The sequence below is a fragment of the Ylistrum balloti genome, unplaced genomic scaffold (assembly GCF_031769215.1).
Source record: "Ylistrum balloti isolate Yb309-2 unplaced genomic scaffold, AGI_CSIRO_Ybal_v1 Utg369684, whole genome shotgun sequence".
Classification (NCBI taxonomy): domain Eukaryota; kingdom Metazoa; phylum Mollusca; class Bivalvia; order Pectinida; family Pectinidae; genus Ylistrum; species Ylistrum balloti.
Genome location: NW_026781923.1, coordinates 318,513 through 340,922, shown reverse-complemented (window position 1 = coordinate 340,922; position 22,410 = coordinate 318,513). Strand labels below are relative to the sequence as shown.

The 22,410-nt window shown below is 33.7% G+C and overlaps 2 protein-coding genes across 2 annotated transcripts in view; one reads left to right on the top strand and one right to left on the bottom strand.

The window, feature by feature from the left end:
- Nucleotides 1–587: 587 nt before the first annotated feature.
- Nucleotides 588–8,435, bottom strand: LOC132564979 (E3 ubiquitin-protein ligase RNF4-like). Its single transcript, XM_060229585.1, has 6 exons — nucleotides 8,408–8,435; nucleotides 6,196–6,298; nucleotides 4,702–4,844; nucleotides 4,487–4,569; nucleotides 3,661–3,742; nucleotides 588–3,214 (listed from the first exon to the last, which is right to left on the bottom strand). The coding sequence occupies exons 1-6, from the start codon at nucleotides 8,432–8,434 to the stop codon at nucleotides 3,065–3,067; spliced, it is 588 nt and encodes a 195-aa protein (XP_060085568.1). The 5' UTR covers nucleotide 8,435; the 3' UTR covers nucleotides 588–3,064.
- A 251-nt stretch (nucleotides 8,436–8,686) lies between these two features.
- The window catches only part of LOC132564893 (phosphatidylinositide phosphatase SAC2-like), a 29,904-nt gene continuing 16,180 nt past the window's right edge, over nucleotides 8,687–22,410 (top strand). Inside the window, exons 1-8 of the mRNA XM_060229510.1 lie at nucleotides 8,687–8,783; nucleotides 9,777–9,857; nucleotides 10,044–10,180; nucleotides 11,364–11,495; nucleotides 12,011–12,055; nucleotides 14,119–14,310; nucleotides 16,358–16,556; nucleotides 17,869–17,936. Coding sequence (XP_060085493.1) covers nucleotides 8,687–8,783; nucleotides 9,777–9,857; nucleotides 10,044–10,180; nucleotides 11,364–11,495; nucleotides 12,011–12,055; nucleotides 14,119–14,310; nucleotides 16,358–16,556; nucleotides 17,869–17,936 — 951 coding nt within the window. The remainder of the gene's footprint in view (nucleotides 8,784–9,776; nucleotides 9,858–10,043; nucleotides 10,181–11,363; nucleotides 11,496–12,010; nucleotides 12,056–14,118; nucleotides 14,311–16,357; nucleotides 16,557–17,868; nucleotides 17,937–22,410) is intronic.

Below are 22,410 nucleotides of genomic sequence, written 5' to 3'. Positions count from 1 at the left end.
GCCAGGGTCCAAAATCTCTGATATAAACACTATAAATGCTGTTCATTTAGTTTAGATGAAGCAATTTCAGCAAACTAAATCAAAACAGCAAGTATTGTAGAGTTTATTATGTTTATCTTGGTAACCTTTCTACCTTTAGGGTACTGGCATAACTCAGTTTGTAGAAGATCATGTTTAAGAAGGAATTTCGATGTTTACAAACTTCTTGTATTTTTTGTGCAGGGGTTTAAGGCTGCATTAACTAAGGGCCATAACTCTAAGAGTCATGCGATCCAATATCAGCACCAAGGACCAATTAACGTAAAATCAGTAAGTATTAACGACTGTATGAGACCTGAATTTAGTTGTGAACATTTTCTAATGCCAAAGAATCAAATCAGGGTGAAAGATGATGAGATGCACAGACAGCAAAGCCTGAACACCAATCTCCTAATGTTATATGAATGACAAGTCTAATATCAGATCTTTAAATTACATAAATCAGTACATAAAATGCATGTAAGTTAGCCACGACAGGGCATTATATAGGTCAGCCAAACTAGACATGGAATTCAGCTGTTTATTGCTAAAAACAATATGAATACAGAGAAAGATAACATCTTTAATTAAAAACATAACAAAACAAGATTAAGATATAGTGTATATCATTAGCTTATATTATACACATGACTACCTAATACAGTATGCAGGAAGTATGTCATGGTTTTCAATTAAATATTAATAAATGACTCTTTCTTACAAGAAGAAGGATGTATATGTCTACCATTATCTATATGTGGCTATTGTTACATTCCAGTATAATTATGTCCTGAGGTAACACTGGCATTCTATAGAAGCACTGTAACACAATCAATTATCAAAATGAAAAATATGAAACAGATGTATATTTCACCATGTGACTCTGCCACATTCTGGCATATCTTGTCCCAATCTAACATAAATATGAGTTAAGTACAGGAAAAATATAATGGGAATCTTATCCTACATTTTGAATACATGGAAACTCAAATTTCTTTGGAGATTTAAACAAACTATATATACACATATTTACAGATAATATGTAAAAGTCTTTCACTCTCTCCAGAAAGAGTGGATGATCCAGAAAAAAGATACAGCCATGTATGTTATAGAAGGATGATTATTGATTTTAAATTAACTAAAGTAGACTGATCCAGAACATTGACATGTAATTATGAACTCCCCCTCCTCTCCATCTTATGCCTCATTTAGTTATGATGGAGGTGTATTTGCATGGCAAATAAATGAGGGAAGGGACATAACTCCGGCCATTGTCAATGGAATTTGCATCACAGAAATTAAAAAAAAAATTGATACAGGTGGCTAGTAAATTTGTATTAAGAAGATGTGTATTCTAAACCATACTGAAGATTTTATGCTTAATGGATAGGTAGGAAAGCTAATATATTTCATAAATATTATTAATGTTATTGGTGATCACAGATTTTTAGGACTGCCTTGATATCACAATTGATTTACTAAATGACACCTCATACTGAGGAACAGATTGTAAAAAAGAAAGTGAGGTAACAAACATGAACAATTAGATTATATTTTTTTCTTTAATTTAAGAGAATGAAATCTTGATATTCAAAATATAATTAAATATTTTGAGTAAAGTAAGGATTTTATTTTTGGATTTGGAGAGAGTTCAGAAAATCAATTGTTTTACATTTTACATTTGTTTTATATTCAAAAATAAAAAGATGTATTCACCCACAGGAAATTGCATCTTGAACCAGCGACCGATATACTGTATAAGTTTCATTACAAATTTATACTTTAAATCAGTACAACATGTGCAATGCAGTCTAGTCGTTTCAGAAGCAACTTTCTACCTGATGTTCAAATATCATGTGATCAAATCTTTGAATGTGAATGACCCACACTTTTTCTCAACACTCACAACATTTAACATTGTGTAAAAATATTGAAACATCAGTAAAAAAAACATATTATTTCCATACACAAATATATTTACATACAAATATATTTACATACACAAATATATTTCCATACACAAACATATTTACATACACAAATATATTTCCATACCCAAACATATTTACATACACAAACATATTTACATACACAAATATATTTCCATACACAAACATATTTACCTACACAACATGATGTTTTATATCTCAATTCATGATGTATACAAATATACCATAAATACTTCAGTACTTAGATTGTCTGAAGTGTGCTCTGCAGGCAGTAAATATGCTAAGTTTCTTCCCCAAACTTAAATACATCGACTATAAAAAATAATGGCACAAGGTGATAATATCAAGTTTTCCTAAGAAATGGTAAATGATTCATGGTATTTCATACAATAACACAATACATGTATACCAAAAATGATTCAAGAATTATTTCAGTTTTTGTTTCAATCACATAGTAAATTTTCCAACAATAAGTTTCTCACAAAACACATCTTAAAGTAAAATAAAAAAACCATAGATCTTTTTGACTGAAGCAACTTTAGGAATTGATTCACTTAATAGCTAGTTGAGCTTTTTAATGGAAAATTGCCATCTTCCATTTATGTGTATTTCTAGTCATAGGTCAGAGGTCAGACAGCTCAGAGAAAAGGAGACAGACAAGGCAACACTCTCATCAAATATTTCTATTGCAAAGAATTTTCCTGTATTTGAAGCAGTTTTGGTATGTGACATTCTTTTTTCTTTATTTACCAGCCAAATGATGTTCTATATGATGAATCTTTCACTAATCTAGAGAAGTATTGGTGCAACCTAAATTTCAAGATAAAGGACTGTAGTGAGTGTTAAACTCTCTACATATTTTTTATTTCAATACTAATACCCTTCAAAGGTGTGTAGTGAAAATAACATATGGCTACAGCCACAACATTGTCTAATATAATACATATATACAAATCATGTAAATAAATTTCCACTCACAGGTTTTTTGCATCCACATAGAAAATACATTTTCCCTACAGAATTTCAATGACTCCAAGTGTGAAATTTCAAATACTGGGTTAATTTGTCATCACCATAGCACTAAAGATGAATCATGATCATAAAAAGATGGGATGAATCTGCCGCAGTGTTAATTTTTTGCGACAAGTTGGACAACGTTTCTGGGTCTGGATGGCGCCTTGGATACACACATTACAGAAAATATGGCCACATGTAGTTGAGTTGAGTTGTCGACCATCCCTGGTTATCTACAAGAATCAACAAGAGTTGTAAAAGTGATGATATTGACTAGGGTACTTTTTTATTCTATAATCTTTTTTACCATCTGGTCACACTATTTTTGACCTTAGTGTACTTTGGATTACAGTGTAAAAAGTTGGTTGATTCCTTACAATGTTGTACACTATGTATCTATGTTAGTGCTGTTCACACTGGTCTTTTGTCTGATGAAGGTGACCATGCAGTCACTTAAGTGTCACACTCAAATCTTTTACTCGTGTTATACTCTATTCATTGAATATCCAACCATCTGATTTAATGGGATAAAAACAAGGTTACCTATCTCAGAAACAAAAGATTTATAGCACTTTTCTTTAATAAAGTGTAGTAATATCATACTATTTCTATGCTTTTGGTACATATTGTGTTAGCTAGAATGTAGGAAAGAGAGTTAAAATGCTGGTAATGAGCTCACTCGTTTATCACTATCCAGGCACACAGGACAAGTTATCTTCCTGCCCCCAGGCAAGGACGCCACAGAGTCATCTAGATCTGGGCTGAAAAGTAAAATACCAAAACTGTGAATAGCTTTAAGAACTGTGAACATTATGACGTCAAATATATCATCTGCAGAAATACTGGATTTTCCCTCTATCACTTCATTTACATAAAGAAACCTATATATATGCAGATTAATATTTGATAAATATCATCAGTATTTTGCCTAACTTAGTAAAAAATAATATCTTTCAAAAATTGCATTTCATCTTAATGAAGACTGTTTGATTCATCCATATCTCAGCCAGAAAAAGATTTATTTTTTTGTTTTAAAAATGTAGTCGATTTGACACAATCTGCCTCTATTCCTCAGGGTCAAACCATAAACTCGATAATTTATACATTCTATTTCATTTTAGTGTACCTGTATATCCTGTTTTATTATACACAACATGCAATATTTCATTATTCATATCTGAAATTTCCATGTTTTTCATTTTTATGATACACTGCCTAAAAGGGTAATATATTAGGAAGTACTCTAGTCTTACAATATCTCAGAGGATTACAAACTTGCATGGTTTGAAATATTTTACACACAAATTTGGATTCAGGTTTATTTATATCGGCCCAAGCAGTTACTCACTAAAAAATACTTTATCTTTCCACAAATAATCAATAATCATCATCAAAAAAAATAAAAAAAAAATTGTAAAATGAAAAAAAAAAAAAAAAATCTGATGAAGTCAAAACGTAGCATGTTAACATATAACTTGTCCTATCATATATGTTGTGTTACTTACAGAGCCCCCAAAACATCATCAATTTCATTTGTTTCTTCCATTAGGAGATCACCAGACAAGTTGAGAGCTCCTTCTTCACGCACCTGAAATCATTCAGTTCAGAAATTACATGCTGTGATAGGTCTAAAACGATCTTATTCAATCAAACTTCCATGGTCTTTCACAATTTTCTTTATATTTACCAAATTAATATTGGAGAAATAAATACCACTTACAAAAAGGACCGATTCATCTGCAGTGCTGTTGAAGGCTGGAGCTGCCACAGCAGTGGGACTGGTAAGGTCAATAAAGTCATTGCTTGTGTCATCTGTAAGGTCTATACAACTCCTGTTGGGACGAGTTGCCACTATCTGTACATCTGAAATAAGAAAATTAAAGGGATCTCTTTTAAATTAAATTCTATGATTTATAAAAAGTTTGTGAATTTACATAAACTAAACAAATATTTACCAGTTACTTTGAATCGTGTGAAGATGTCTGTTTTGAAGAAAATGAACTGAGCTTACAGTGCCACTATAAAGTCTGCAACAGACCCATTGTGTCAAAATCATTTTCAAGTTATTCCAAACTGGTCAAGAAACACATTACAATGGCACCATAAACCAACAGAAAACAAGAACATTGTAACACAATCTTATCACTTCAATGAATATTCACAGTAAGAGTACAGCAAATGAATTCTTTAACTGAAGTTTTGTTTGTACATGATTTGACAATATTTTAACACAATAGAAAAAATCAAACAGTCTGATGCAGAATTCAAACTAATCATTGAACCAAAGAGAAGCTACTTTTTTTATTGATGTATGAGATGAGAGATACAAAAAAGCAAAGTGTGAGGTCCAAAGGTCACGAGGTTTAAACATAAAACAAGATGTTAAAAGTTTTAAATTAAATCATAATCAAACAGGAGAGATGACCATAAGGATAACAAGTTGTCAACTAATCCTGTGTGGAGTATATCAGTAACTTTGATAATTCAATCAAACGTTTGTATGTTTTGGTTTACATGATGGAGTTAGAGTTGTTAATATCAGTATAGTGAATATCAGCTGGTCTTTTCTTACAAAAACCTAAACAAATTCTACAATCATTGAATGAATTCAACATCAGTTGACAAATTATTCAACAACCATAATTATGGATGTCCAGCAACAAATGTTTTTTGGTCTTCTCTCACAGTAACAACTCAATTCGCACAATACCTGTATGTTTACTTTGTCAGGCAAAAATAATGAACAGTCAATCGTAGACTTAGTAATGGTCATCTTTTAAAATACAAGATACTTCTTGGATCTGCATTGTTCAATGTTCTGCAGCTTATGAAGAGAAGACTTTAATGAAATTTTATTTAAGTGAACTTGAAAATCCTTTACCCCTGCATGCTAATGGACAAATTATAAGACATTTAGAAAAGTCATTCAGAGAACTGATCTTTTCTTTTGAACTTGAAAGAGTCATTAGGTTATCCATTCAAACAAAATTTCATCTTTTATCAAAGCACGCTACAATGGCCAAATATTTTCACAACTTAACTCCTAAAGAGGTTCTTTAAATGAAAAAGTTGATGCTGGTCATATTGTGCACAGGTGAATTATATAAATGAAATAAGGAAAATGCATCAATCTGTGCTAAGCTAATCAACCAGGCAGCTTGCTATTGGTTCAAGTGCTACTAAGTGCATTATGCAAAATCATTTCACAATATACCATTGGAGTCCTGCTCTTCATTTGTTGTAAGTATCACCCGTGAATGTATTGGTCTTCTGCTAGATACCACCTCTCTCCTTCTCAGGCGGCGACGAGCACGGGACTGTAACATATAAAAGAACGAAAATATGAATATCATACATGTAAATACATCATTCTGGCTCCTGAACTGTGAAGCAAAAGTAATTTCCCTGTGCTATAAAATGAACATGTTGATACAGAAATTTCATTTTATACTCAGAGAATAACATATAAGATTTAATACAACTCTTAGAAATGAAGGAAGTTAATTCAAATTGCTATTTATTCCCCAACTTTTTCTTTTCCACAAATTATAGTATTTTTGTAAGTTATCATAAAATTTCTAACCCATACCTCTCCCATCATTATCACTTTCTACAGCTCACTTTTTTAAAGTGACTTCCATGTTTGCAGAAAATGTTGGAGATGCTAGAAGTATTCCTGTGGCATTACAGCACTTTTCCAATTTTCTTCTTGATGTGATGGATGTCATCTTGAGTGTGGAGGCCCCAGGCAGTACTGGCATACTTTACTTAAATGTGATATATGCCAGAGACTATATCTTGGTCGAGGAAATCTGTGAGTTCCCTTGAAATAGCCCAGTCTCTTGTTTGCATTGCTAGTAATTTTATGGGTGAGAATCCCATTTCATGTTGCTTGAGATTGTGATGCCAATGAAGACTGCTGATTGGATTTCTTTGAAGTAGTGGTCATGTATGTGGTTATTGCACCCATCTTCATACACCATTGATCCTCCTGTTTTCCAGCTTTTCTAGATCACTTTGTATTATGGCCTTTAATTACTATGCTGCTTTCTGTGGTAATGGTGAGGTGGGCAATAGCGTCATTGACAAAAACCAGACAACAGATGCCATGCAGGTCATTAATACAGAAGAGTATGACACATGGTCAGAGAACTGATCTGTATGGCTCTCCCATGTCAAAACTCACAAGTGTCTATGTTTCCTGTTATATGACAACTACCTGTGAATATCCCAGGAGCCAGTTCTGGATAAAAGTGTTGATCTTACCCTGGATGCTGCCCTAACCATGGACCTTATAGACATGAGAAGGCTGTGATTTATCATGTCAAAGACCTTAGCGAAATCCATGAAAAGGACATTTGTCTGATAGCTGGCATGGAGGTTGTTTGTAAGATCATCCATAAAATTAATGTGTTTGGTTTCAAATAAACTTCCAGAAACCGCTGTAAGTCACAGGGGATATGTTGTTTTCTCCACGCTGTAGGGATGATGATGTGCTCCATTACTCTGTAGCAAAGTGATGTATTGGGAAATTGGCCTGTAACTGGTTGCAGTGTATCTCTGCCTTTCTTGAAAACAACTGAGGGATACTTCCGCAATGTGCTGGTCATTCGAAAAAATATCCATTCTAAGAGACTTAACAACAAGAAGTTTAAGCAATGGAGCTGTTTGTATATTTTCTATCAATATTTGCATCTCTTCAGCAACATCTTTTGTTGGACATGATTTCTTTAAATAGAGTGTTTTTGTTATTCTTAAACCCATTTAAAAAAGAAAAATGGAAGCCAAGAAATCATCAACATTTTAAGAGTGATTGTTGCCCCTGTAAGTTTGAGGATCATCAACAGAAGCGAAAACCAATAAAATATACAGGACCCCAGAAACGTAAAACTTAGTGATACTATATGAATGGGTGCACCCTTTATATAACAACACATTTTTGGAGTTCTATAGCTTTTGCTTATCTTTAAACCTCTTTTGATTATCATGTACAATTTTGTTCACAGTTAAATAAACAGTGTTTTTTTTTTTTTTGACGAATTTCGATGACTTCTAAACTTCCGAGATCGTCATTTGTTTGAAGGTTCAAAAACCACGAAAAACGTTTTGAAACCAAAATTGAAAATAATGGTTGCAATCTGCAATCAAGCAAGAACAAGCCTAATGAACAGCCTATCAGCGGACAGGTTATCGACGTCTCGACTTTCCTAGGGTAACACCGCCTTACATTTACTGGGTTAACTACACATTTTGAAAAGATGGCCAGTCAGTTTTAAATGGAAATTTGGTCTAGCAGTTTCTTATTTGAAACGATACATAAAGTATTTTTTATCTTTAATTTAATTTCTGGTTAATTTAATGATTTTAAAACCACAAATGTGGTGTAAATTACACTTCTGTGACATAACAAGATTATTATTACTTACCCTGTCATCTCTTACTCTTGAAGCCATCTTGCATTGACGAAATTGAGAAACAAGGGGAGATAAATCAATGTTATTAGAACTCTTCAGTTAAGAAGTTAATAAATGTGTACACTTCCGAAAATTGACAGAAAAAGCAGCTGACGACAAGAGTGGATGCATTTTCCATCGTTAGAACACAGATGATGTCTTCTTGTCTTGGATGCTCACATAGAATCAGTTGACTGTTAACGATTGATTTGCTTAGGGCTTTTTCTGCTTAATTCATTGTGAAGGAGAGTCATGGAAGTGTATCATACAGAGGACCATTACATACTGCACGATGGGGAATTCAGTCTCTGGTGTGACCGTGCTCGTGGTACACTCGAACCTAAGAAGGGTATCCTTGCCGTTTCCTTTTCTTGCAACCAATCATTTATTGAAATATTAAGTGATATGGATAGCTATTCTGTTCTGCTGTTTCTCACTCTAATTGAACGCAGACACATTAATAATTTATGCACACATATATTAAAAACTGACAAAATAGCAGAAGGATTTTAATATTGTTTATATTGCCAGTTAATTATTTTAAGTAAGAAGTAGTATATGTATAAATAAAGATATACTTTATACAGTGATTTAATAGAGAATTAATGTAATTGTGTTGTTTTTGTTTAAATTCCTTTTAGAAATTACAGAATTTTACCTCCAGTAATTTCACTGTAGAAATATGTTTCAACAATGGTCATGTACTATGTGTATTTATGACATCTATGATAATGAAATACTACTTATAATTTATCTTTTCTATGCATCTTTTAGAATATATCTGACAACTTCTGTTTGCAATTGATATATCTGAGTACTTTTTTTTTGGAAAAAAAATGATTTAAGATTTTCAATAAAAATTGAACAATTTAAGTGATATATGATCAGGGTTTTCCATAAGAGCCGGTCGCCGGCCAATTTGACTGGCTACCTTGATCATTTGGCCATCAACAACACCAATCCAGTTCAGTAATAATGTTCCGTACGAGACTACATGTACACGGTAGGCCAGCCTCCTACTTTCACTATACAGCCTACTACTAACAAAATTATGGAAAACCCTGTATGATTATTATACAGAGGTACATTCACAACATTTAAGGACATTGTGAAGGAGGTGATGAAATGGGAGACAAAACTGAATTCAAAGTATTTTATATAATTATGATAGAAAATATATAGACAATTGTTGATTGAAAGGAGGCCTTTAGCCTTGAAATAGAGTGTGGAAAATTTTCTTGAATTTTCAGGTCATTTCTTACAAGCAAGGGTATAATCTATTTATTCTGTCACCATTTTAAAAAGGAAATAAATAGTTTCTCAATGTACTTTGATTGTTTAGGTTTGGACTTGTGTTCTGCCTGGAATCCTGTGTGTATAGGCTGTGTCTATGGTGTTATTGGAAAGTTAATCATTCATCCAGGTAACACATTTAATTTAATATGATATATTACAAAGCTACTCTCTAATTATGATGTATAAGCTGTTGCCTTCTATTTGAGCTAAATCAGAAAAGTAAGATGTGATTAGACTGAAATATTATTGATTATTGTAATTATCTTAATTATTTTTCATGCTTAATCATTGATGTATTTTTATAATTTCATAGATTCAGATCCCAGACTGATTCTTATTCGGAAAAGAAGTTTGGTTGGTAAACTAAATGGTGTTCATGAGGTTTATAAGATTGACAAAGTCACTGTCCTTCCTTTGTCTACAGCAGAACCAGTGGAGCTTGACCTTGGGGTTAGTTGTCTTTGACAGAGTTTAAAACTACTGCATGGTGCTATGAATTTCCTGGATCAAAGTGTCATGGATTTATTACAAAAAAAAGTTTCAGGAGTTCAATTTAATGCAAAACTACAAAAAGCAAGTACTGATGTAGTCACATTAAATAAGATTTTGTCAGAAAACTAGCACAGTTCAGGGTGCATTTTCAGCACACCATCATCAGATTGTAAACTGATCAAATTACTCAGCATCCATGGTTGATTGTCTGTCCTCTATCCTTTGTCAGTCCTTAAACAATTTTGACTATCTTTATTTTCTGAATACTAGATGGATTTGTCTCAAATTTCATGAGAAAAATCCCCTTATTATCACTATTTCTTGAGAAGTTCTGTTATTAATGCTTTTATATATACATTATGTCTTTTGGTCTCTAGTTATGGCCTTGTAATTTTGGGATTGATACAAAAATTCTCAATAGCTGAGAGATGGCCACATATTTTTTGAGAAGCACAGAATGGATCTTCTGAAATTTCACATTTAGGTTCTCCTTGGTCTCTAGTTGTGCTCTTTTGACTTTGGGACTGATAAAAAAACAATGGCTGATAGATGGCCATCTTGAATGTTGACAATGAACTTTGGTATTATTACTTAATTAAAAGTGCAAAAATGGATCTTTGTCTAATTTTATATGTGAATTCCTCTTGGTCCTTTATCAAATGGACGTTTCTCAAATTTTGTATGTAGATTTCTCACGATCCCTAGTTGTGCTATTTTGATTTTGGAATTGTTCAGAAAACAAAACAAGTGATAGCCAAACCAGAAAAGAATAATTGATAGCAAAACAGAAGAAAGAAGAGAAAAGATGGCAAAGAGTCTAACTTTTAAAGAACAAATAATGATCAGGCTAATGGTGTTGTTGCTAAGGTCCTTTAGGATCTTTTGTTTAAGACATTAAATATGGTATGTGAAATAATGAGGTTATTAACAGTAAATAAATGGGTGTTCTGGAACCAAAAGTAGGATGTAAGATGTGTAGATGCTTAAGATTAAACATTAACAATTACTCAAACAAAATTTTACACATACTGCAAATTACACATGTTACATTCAATGTGATTTCAAAATGTTCACAACTGAAAAAGGCATATTTGTATAAAATTTGATTATGTAAAATATATTGCATTATTTTCATGTGTAGTTGTGTAAGCTGCACCATTTTGGGATGAAAAGGACTCAGAGGATTACCCAACAGGCAGAAGGAAAGCAACAGGCTTTACAGAAAACATGGAAAACTATTAAAAGTGCTGCTGAAAATGTCAAACCAAAAAAGGTGAGGTACTTCCAATGGCTATTAATCAAACATGGCAATAGTTTTTGTGATGAAAAAGTAAATGACAACAATGATGGCAATGTTGATGTGCACTGTGTGAGAAATGACCATTACTTCTTCATGGCATATGTTACCCTCATCAAAAATTGGCTTATAAGTATAATGAACCAAGTCCTTCAACATGATTTGTACAGGACTTTTGGTCATTATTCCAAGAAAAATGATTTCAGTGTAGGATGAAAATAAGAGTAATTTTGAAGTTTTACCTATTCATGGTGTGTATTTGCCATTAAATAGTTTTGTAAAACTATATAATTTGTTGAGGGAAAAAAAACCAGTTCATTTTTGAAAAGAAGCTGTGAAAGTGGATGATGCTAAACATCCCTAACAAAGAAGTAAAACTAACACATAATTGCTTGTTTTTCTTGTTCAACAGTTCAAATGAACTAAAGATTAATTGTTGTTTTGAATGATCTTTTATTTTTGTTAATGATGTTTAATAATTTTGTTTCCAGAAAGAGTTAAAAGACAGAGACAAGTTTGTCAAGAGAATTGTTGATGTAAGTATTAGATTAATTAAAAAATTGATGTAGCAGTCATCATGGACTGAAAACAGGAAATACTACTATGTTAGTAGGGTAGTGAAAAGTGTTCCTGATGGTCAAACACTGCATTCTTGCAAACTCTCCCTATCAAAGAGGGAGACTGTTTTTGGACTCTTTATTTTGCTGTTTTCAACAAATGAATTTTCTGAACTATTTTTATGTTCTAAGATCTCACGACTTCAATTGAACGAACAATTCAAAAGATGTCATTTACAAGTGTTATTTATTTACTGGAGGGTATAAACACTTATGTTATTAATGCTTTTATTTCTGAGCAAATTAAATTTGCCTCAGGAAAATTTTAAAAAGCTGTCGAGTTTGAAGTTCAATTTGGTATTTCTTCTAGTTATTTGTTTTGTATTGGTTAAACAGTGTACCTTAAGTGATAAGAAAAAGGAGATGGATATTAGATTTTCATTTTGTTGAAAGTCCAAAAGAAATCTCTTACAATGGAATCTACCTTGATACCTTATTTTAACTTAGGTACTGAAGATATTATGATACAAAATGTAACTGAAACAGACGTTAGTTAATATCTAACAACTGTAATTTGTCTTTCAAAGTATTTTTGATTTTAAGGCAAAATATACATTCTTCCTTCATGATTAATTTACTTATTTGAACCTTTATAAGACCATTGATGATAGATTTAAATTTTGCTTTTTCAATTTCTCTTTGTTTTTCACCTCCATTTTACTATCTTAATAGTGATACATCTTCTCCAGTTATATCTATGATTTCTTCTTGAAAACTTAACATAGAAGAGTGAATCAAGTTTAGTCTTTTTTGTCCCACTGCAATACACCTACTGTCAACAATTCTTGAGATTGCTAATTATTGAGAAGTATCCAATGGTTCGTTTTCAAATTTCAAATGTCACTGCCCATTGGTCCCTTTTGTTACCATTTTGATTTTTGGACTGATCAGAAAAGCAAAATGGCTGATAGGAGGTAATTTTGGATTTTAAATATTTATCACTGTTTCTTGAAATGGTCTGGATGAATATTTCTGTAGATTTCCCTTGGTCCCAGGTTATACTCAGTATTCCGAATCCATCTTGGATTGTATTTTTGATTAATATCCTCAAATTAAAGAGACACTTCGGTCTTTCATCTCAATTTCTTATCATTGTAAATCTTCTCCAGCCATCTTATATCTTAACTATGGATGAACACTTTTCTAATTTCCAAGTTTCAGATCCACAAATGAAAAAAACTACTTATTACAAGTGCTTATTGATAGATATCTAAGTCTTGACTGTGACATTACATGCTGTGTCAAGATGTTTCCAAACACATTTTTCTACATTATGAATAATTGATCTATTTCTTGTCTTTAGTCACTACTATTTCACCCCCAGTGGAGAAGTTGACCTCTGCCAGAGTAATGAATTACCTTGACCCTTGGTCATGCTATGTATTGTCTTTGAATAAGGTCTTCATTTTTTGATGCCCACACCTTGTTCAACAGAACAAGAGATGAAACTGTATTCATGGGAGTGTAAATACATTCTAGATCACAAGGCAATGATATGACATCAATTTGGTGCCATGTTGTCTGCATTACTTCAACACTTTGCATGTTGCTAAAGATAATTCTGTAGTTTTTACATTTTTTATCAGGATTATGATTTTCAGGAAGTTCTTCCAGTAAATCAGTGTTTAGGGATACTGACCTTTATAAATTGATGAAACAGACACAACTGTAAATATAACTATTGAAATCAGAATGTGTTATTGTCAATATGAATGCAAGTAATTAATCATTGTGTCAATTAATGTATGCCATACTGTTTATCTGTAACCCAGATTGCATTCATACTGACAATAAATACAATCTAACAACCATACAAAGGTTAACTGATATACACGTTTCTGTTTTTGCCTTATAACTTTCAATATACACTTTTCAATAATATGTTTCTGTTTTTGTAAAAAAGATAGACTAGATGACAGTTTTACAATCCTTAAAGGATAACTATCTGTTGTATTCCTTGATAACTACTATTGTCTACACAGGAGGTACTGAAGATGTACAACGACAGTGAATCCTTTTACTACTGTGAAACATACGATTTGTCAAACAGTGTGGAACGTCAACATCAGGAAAAGTATAATCAATCCCAGCCGATGTGGAAGAGAACAGATCCACGATTCTTCTGGAACAGTCACCTTGTCACAGAACTTGTCAACATGCAAGCTAGTGAAGAGGTAATATATCATTTGTTAGTGATTTTATTTAGTTAGGAAAACATTATCGACCACATTCATGTGGACATATTTGATAAATTGAACACAATTTGCTTAACAGAATATAAAACAGGTACATTTAAAAGATATACAAGTTAAGGCCATGTGTTGTTTCTTTTCAAAATAAATTTGTTAGCCATAATAATTCCCTAACAAACTAACTTACTTTGATCAATAAACCTTGTGCTGTGTTTTCTTTTGTGTAACTTGACAGACCTTATACTGAGCTCACTTGTGTAGTTTGACAAACCTTGTACTGAGCACTCACTCATGTAACTTGACAAACCTTGTACTGAGCACTCACTCATGTAACTTGACAAACGTTGCACTGAGCTCTCTTGTGTAAGTGACAACCTTGTACTGAGCACTCACTCATGTAACTTGACAAACCTTGTACTGAGCACTCACTCATGTAACTTGACAAACCTTGTACTGAGCACTCACTCATGTAACTTGACAAACCTTGTAATGAGCACTCACTCATGTAACTTGACAAACCTTGCACTGAGCTCTCTTGTGTAAGTGACAAACCTTGTATTGAGCTCTGTCTGTTTAGCTTGACATACCTTATGCTTAGTCCTCTTGTATGCAAGTTGCCTATTCTTGTACTGAGCTCTCCTATTCTAAGTTGGCAGACCTTGAACTAAGTTCTCACATGTGTTGTGTGTAACTTAAGTTTTAATTTGTGAAACTTGACAGACAATGTACTAAGCCCTCTTGTGTGTACCTTGAAAGACCTTTTACTGAGCACTCGCTTGTCTAGCTTGACAGACCTTGTACTGAGCTCTCTTATGTGTAACTTGACAGACCTTGTACTGAGCATCACCTGAGTATCTTGACAGACTTGTTACTGTGTTTTCTCTTGTGTATCTTGGTAGACATTTTACTAATCTTTCTTATTTGTATCTTGACAGACCTGTAAGGGTAACCTCACAGACCTTACACTCTCGTGTAACTTGACAGATCTTGTACTGAGCTCTGTCTTGTTAGCTTGACATACCTTGGACTTAGTCCTCTTGTATAAAAGCCTTTTCTTGTACTGAGTTTTCTTATTCTAAGTTGGCATACCTTAAACTGAGTTTTCACTTGTGTTTTGTGTAACCTCACAGTCCATTGACTGAGCTCTCACTTGTGTTGTGTGTAACCTCACAGTCCTTTGACTGAGCTCTCACTTGTGTTTTGTGTAACCTCACAGTCCATTGACTGAGCTCTCACTTGTGTTTTGTGTAACCTCACAGTCCTTTGACTGAGCTCTCACTTGTGTTTTGTGTAACCTCACAGTCCATTGACTGAGCTCTCACTTGTGTTGTGTGTAACCTCACAGTCCTTTGACTGAGCTCTCACTTGTGTTTTGTGTAACCTCACAGTCCTTTGACTGAGCTCTCACTTGTGTTGTGTGTAACCTCACAGTCCTTTGACTGAGCTCTCACTTGTGTTGTGTGTAACCTCACAGTCCTTTGACTGAGCTCTCACTTGTGTTGTGTGTAACCTCACAGTCCTTTGACTGAGCTCTCACCTGTGTTGTGTGTAACCTCACAGTCCTTTGACTGAGCTCTCACTTGTGTTTTGTGTAACCTCACAGTCCATTGACTGAGCTCTCACTTGTGTTGTGTGTAACCTCACAGTCCTTTGACTGAGCTCTCACTTGTGTTGTGTGTAACCTCACAGTCCTTTGGCTGAGCTCTCACTTGTGTTGTGTGTAACCTCACAGTCCTTTGACTGAGCTCTCACTTGTGTTTTGTGTAACCTCACAGTCCTTTGACTGAGCTCTCACTTGTGTTGTGTGTAACCTCACAGTCCTTTGACTGAGCTCTCACTTGTGTTGTGTGTAACTTAAATTGACATAGCATAGACTTTGTTATCTTGTGTAATCTGACAGACTTTGTGCTGATTTACTTCACATATCTTTTAAATTTGTGCTCTTTGTTCTGACTTCAAGGAGCTATGTATCATTTTCTCACTTATCACCTTGTGTATTGTGTACCAAACTTTCCATTGTGTATTACAGGAAGTAGAGCTGGCCAGCCACTGGATAACTCCCATCATCCAAGGATTCTTTCAAATTGAGAAATGTACCATGGAGTTCACTGATTTAGGGTCAAGCCCTGCGGATCAAATAGCACTGCCAGACTTTGGAAACACCAAGAACAAGGGCCCACTTTACTTCAACTTAGGCATTATCTCACGAAGGAGTATTCATAGGGCAGGTAGGTGTCTACAGAGTTGGTAGGTAGTGAAAACATGTTATATGTAACAGGAGTATCTATAGAGTGGGTAGTGTTATGTTATCTGTTACAGGAGTATCTACAGAGTGGGTAGTGTTATCATGTTATCTGTAACAGGAGTATCTACAGAGTGGGTAGTGTTATAATGTTATCTGTTACAGTAGTATCTACAGAGTGGGTAGTGTTATCATGTTATCTGTAACAGAAATATCTACAGAGTGGGTAGTGTTATAATGTTATCTGTAACAGGAGTATCTACAGAGTGGATAGTGTTATAATGTTATCTGTAACAGAAATATCTACAGAGTGGGTAGTGTTATCATGTTATCTGTAACAGGAGTATCTACAGAGTGGGTAGTGTTATCATGTTATCTGTAACAGGAGTATCTACAGAGTGGGTAGTGTTATCATGTTATCTGTAACAGGAGTATCTACAGAGTGGGTAGTGTTATAATGTTATCTGTAACAGGAGTATCTACAGAGTGGGTAGTGTTATAATGTTATCTGTTACAGAAGTATCTACAGAGTGGGTAGTGTTATCATGTTATCTGTAACAGGAGTATCTACAGAGTGGGTAGTGTTATCATGTTATCTGTAACAGGAGTATCTACAGAGTGGGTAGTGTTATCATGTTATCTGTAACAGGAGTATCTACAGAGTGGGTAGTGTTATCATGTTATCTGTAACAGGAGTATCTACAGAGTGGGTAGTGTTATCATGTTATCTGTAACAGGAGTATCTACAGAGTGGGTAGTGTTATCATGTTATCTGTAACAGGAGTATCTACAGAGTGGGTAGTGTTATAATGTTATCTGTAACAGGAGTATCTACAGAGTGGGTAGTGTTATCATGTTATCTGTTACAGGAGTATCTACAGAGTGGGTAGTGTTATCATGTTATCTGTAACAGAAATATCTACAGAGTGGGTAGTGTTATAATGTTATCTGTTACAGGAGTATCTACAGAGTGGGTAGTGTTATAATGTTATCTGTTACAGGGTATCAATGGAGCTGGTAGTTTAATCATGTTGTCTGTGACAGGGGTATTTATGGAGATAGTAGTTTAATCCTTATCTGTGACAGGGGTATCTATGGACCTGGTTGTTTAATCATGTTGTTTGTGACAGGGGTATCAATGGAGCTGGTATTTCAATAATTATCTGTATCAATCTTTTGCAGAGTGAGTGTTATTTTCCCAGCTTATTTTTTTACAATACTTGATTCATGTCATATTCAGAATAAAAAGTCTTTGAATTTCAATGCTCTGATGATATTTAACTATATCATTATCACAGGAACAAGATCAAAAAAGCGTGGGCTTGAGGAAAGTGGAGCGTGTGCCAACTACGTGGAGACTGAACAGGTTAGTTACTTGTACTGCTATTTTATTGTGAATCATCTGGTTGGATCACAATGGTGTTCGTTGGTAAAATCTGACAAAGTATTTGTGACCAGACTTCTGATCGATAACAATTCATTATTCATCGGAGTGAAGGGTAAGTGAGTGTGTGCCAGGGTGTAGGATCTACTGTCTATGGCCTCTGTCATGTAGCATGTTGAATTTGCTCAAATGTTTGAATAACAAAGTGACTCAGAGTCTTGATAGTTTGACAGCATATGTTCAAATTATCTGCCTTGTTTCATTTTCAATATCATAGGGTTCAGATCTTCTGAATATTTGGCATGTAGTATGTTTGGACGATTTATCTCAGTTAGTACAAGAGAATGACCTTGACCCGTTTTCAATGTCCCGTTGGTATATTACCGTATTTATGTTACAATAAACTCTTGCCTGTTAATAAATCCAACCATTGACTTTGACTTAGAAGTTTTATGTTGGGGAGTTAAGATAGACACCATTATGACAGAGATAATGATGAGCTGCTACATGTAGTGATGTAGTTTAGGGAGAGCATCATTTACAGTTGCCTATTAGAGTTAACAGTTAACAGTGGGAGCTGGTTTGAATTGGTGACCTATGACCCTAATACACTGTGATGATAACTTCAGCGAGACCTTCTGTTGATTGACTGGCTAAGATAAGCTGAACTTGGTCAACAGGTCAAAAATGCTTTGATCATATTAATTATGGAATCAAAGCAAAATTAGATAACCTGTATTTAGTTTGTAATTCTAAAAACACAGAATTTAACTCTGTAAACAAGTGGTGATTTATTATAAAATCGTCATTAAATCAGAAATGAAAATTGTTGCCTGGAATTTTCAATCTCAATTTTTAGTACAACATGAAAAAACTGATGGTCAAAGAGCCAAATTCATTTCCAACCAAACATTGTACCAGGTTTTCTGTTAGATAATCCACTGTGTTGTTAATGGTATATATAATGTAGAAATAATACTTATAGACATTCCTTCATTTTCTCAGTCAGTTTGTCATTATTTTCCTGTTATGATACATGTAATAATACAGACGTATGTAGCTTTATTGTAACACATATGCACATTAAAAATAAGAGTTATCTCTCTTCTGCCTGGGCCTCACCCTCATCTGGTCCTAATGTAATGTTTTCTCCTCTTGATTGCTCTGATAGAATGAATATGTTAGAATTATCTAAGCACAAAATTTAGCAAAGTACTTGTTTTTAGTCTTTTATTTAACAAGATTAACAATTAGTTTCTTGGGGGATCAATTTTCGTTAAAATGTTCCTACTGGTTTGTCTTGGCTCTCTCTCATACACAACTTGTCATTGTAACTTCATACTCTGGTTATGGGTTCACCTTAGTAAGGTGGTATGTCATGTATTAAAAGTAGATCATTCTCATCAACCTTTTCACCTTTGACCTACATCAAATGAAAATTTCGTCTGGGTTTTCTCTCACACACAATTTGTCACTGTAACTTCATACTCCGGTTATGGGTTCATCCTAGTAAGGTGATATGCCATGTATCAAAAGTAGGTTACTCTGATTTACATTTTGACCTAAATTAAAGAAAACATTTGTGTCGGCCCTATCTCCTTCACTACTCACCACTGGAACTTCATACTTTGGGTATTGGTTGATTTAGGTGAGACAGTGTGCCATATATTACAAGTAGGTCACTCTGACCAGCACTTTGACCTTTGACCTTTGACCTCTAGCTCCTACGTTTATCTCACTGGAACTTTGTATCCAATACCTACCCTGATCAGGAGGACCATATTTAACATTATGTTTTAATTATCACCTGACAAGAGAAAACCATACAAAGTAATCGTTTCACCAAAGCGAGTAAGGCTTAAAAGTTACAAAATATGCTATTATGAGTCATACGAAATGTAAATATTTATGTAGTTTTATTTTAAGAGATAATTTATCAGGTCTTACAACTTCCAGACTGACCAATAATAAGCACAAGTGTCCAGGTGTGTAGTCAGTGGCAGGCAATATATGTGTACATCTTTCTTCTGAAGTAAAATCACATCATTTTTCTCTACTTTCCACTTCATCAAAAAACTTACTCTATAAAATTTTGTTCTGTATTCATTAACTAGGCCATATGTAGAACATACAAAAATATTAAGGATGAATGTAAGACTAGTATAAATTCATACTGGGATCTACCAGAAAGGGAAAAATCATGAAAATTTAAACAAAAATATGGACCAAATCAGTGTCCAGGGTGGTTATGGATGGTTACGTTTTCTTTGATTTAGCTGACTGAGCATAAGCCTATGGTGTGTCAACATGTGAAGTATACCACAGGATCAGATGTTCAATATGAAACATCAAAATGTTCTATATGTGAAATATAGCCATTATACTTTAAGAGAGCTGGAATTTTATATATGAATTTTATATCTATTAATCCTGCTATTTTTAATATATTATGATAGCTATATTTTACATATAGAACGTCTGATTCCCGTATACATAGTTATGTTACGCTAGCCCAATGTTGTCAGGGTTGATTCTCCCGAGTGTCTCAAGTCAACTGCAACCATACATCCCATTAAATGTGACATGTGTTCTAGGTTGTGCTTGAAAGCTGCTTTGTGATTAGCTTTACAGTTATGAGGCTCTCCGTAGGGAAATCAGACTCAACGTTTTCTTTAAATTTCATTAGATTACTAATTGCTGCAAATAAATAAAAGTCATGTGCATAAAAAGTAACATAAATATTTTTAATTATTTTAAGCATCATCTTTAATTGGTGCTTTTGTAAAGCATTGTAATCCTGGTATGGTACAGAACAGATTTAGATTTGGTCATGTAAACTTTGTTCACATCTGCAAACAAACCCTTCCTAAACAGACCAAATGTTCATGTCCCATGTATGGCCAGATTTGAGAAGTTCCCACAGAATGAAAGAAAGAAAAATAATAAAAAAGAAGAAAATAAAGGGACAATGAAGACAAAATGGAAAATGGATAAAAAAACATCATTGCAATTCAACAATTTTTTATTGACAAAATCTTATAGTCAGTGTGGATAAAAATAGTAGGCAACATCTATACGAATTCTCTCAGTGACCAGAGTAGACTGTACTGTTACTTAATAAATTCAAGATAATTTTTTAGTATATTGCAAATGAAAAATTGACACACATATATATATCAGGTCACAAAAACTGAGTAAAGATAGATCATACAGTGTAATAGGAGTAGGCTGATGTGGCTTGCATATCATGTTAAATACAGTCTCTTTCACTCAGCTGACAGAGCATGCTTCTTTGGCTCAGTTGGAACAGTTGGTCAGTTATTACACTAGAGACCTGGGTTCGATTCCTATTCGGGGCACTCGACAGGAATGTGTATTTCCCCCGTTCTTTTATACATAGCAAATGAAAGGAGGTAACTTTCATTTCATACCTCATAGACTCCAAACTTATAAAGCAAACATGCAGATAAAATTATTATTAAAAATACATAATACAATAGGGAACAGATTTGGACCTAAAGTCCTTGTGCATGTTACTGCATGGTCACAACTGTAAACACTGATGTCAATGGAACCAAAATTTCATTTCAATGATTATTATATGTAGGTGAATGAAGTGAACAGCCATATTTTTCCAGTATGCTCCATGTTTTTCATTAATGGTGGGATTTTCCATTAAAAAAAGTTGAACAGCTTCCATAAGGATTTTTTTTGTACCGATGAGTCCATCACAAGCAAGAAAGCCTTGGAAAAGATTCATATCAATGTGATAATGATCATCATAGTTATAAAGAGCAGTAAAAAGGGAAAATCTTTGGTAATCATCCAAAAGATTTTCTAAAAAGTAATGAGTAATTGCTATGTGATTGAAAGTTTCCTGGAAATCAGTGGCATCAGATTATGTTAGTTTGACTTTAATTAGTAAAACAGTGTTACATGAGTTGTCTCCCTTCTTTCCTAATACAAAGTGGCAGGAGCTGCTTTTGATATTGGTTTTATTTCACACAAGCAACATTGCTGTGATTAGTAACCTGACCTCTGTTTGCTTCCCAAGAATGATGAACTGTTCCATCATTATTACATGTTTTTCCTTAGGCAGCTGGTTATTGTGTCCGAGATTGAAAGGAGGCAGGAAATTTTGTTATGAGTTCGTAATCATTTATTCTTTGATTTTTTATATCCTCGTTTTTCATTAATTTTTGTCTGGAAAATGATTTTTTTTCCTTGAAGAGCTTGTTATTGAGGAAGTCTTAGTCATTGAAATGTTTTATTTGTGTATTCCAAACACTCCTTTTTTTCTGTTATAGAGGCTTTAACCTTGAAACACTAATTATGGAAACCCTCATCAACATTACTGTCAAAATAAAGTTGATGGAATGCCTTGAATTTTGGGCATACTCATGTTTCTCGACTCCTTTTTTGATTTAGCAAAATGATTCCAGTATTTCTTTTTATA

Excerpts from the sequence above, each read along its gene's own strand:
- LOC132564979 (XM_060229585.1), bottom strand. The coding sequence starts at position 8,434 with ATGGCTTCAAGAGTAAGAGATGACAGG. Across the intron at positions 6,299-8,407 it reads CAAGAGTAAGAGATGACAGG|TCCCGTGCTCGTCGCCGCCT; the intron begins GTAAGTAATAAT and ends TATATGTTACAG. Across the intron at positions 3,215-3,660 it reads GCCTGGATAGTGATAAACGA|ATAACCAGGGATGGTCGACA; the intron begins GTGAGCTCATTA and ends TGATTCTTGTAG.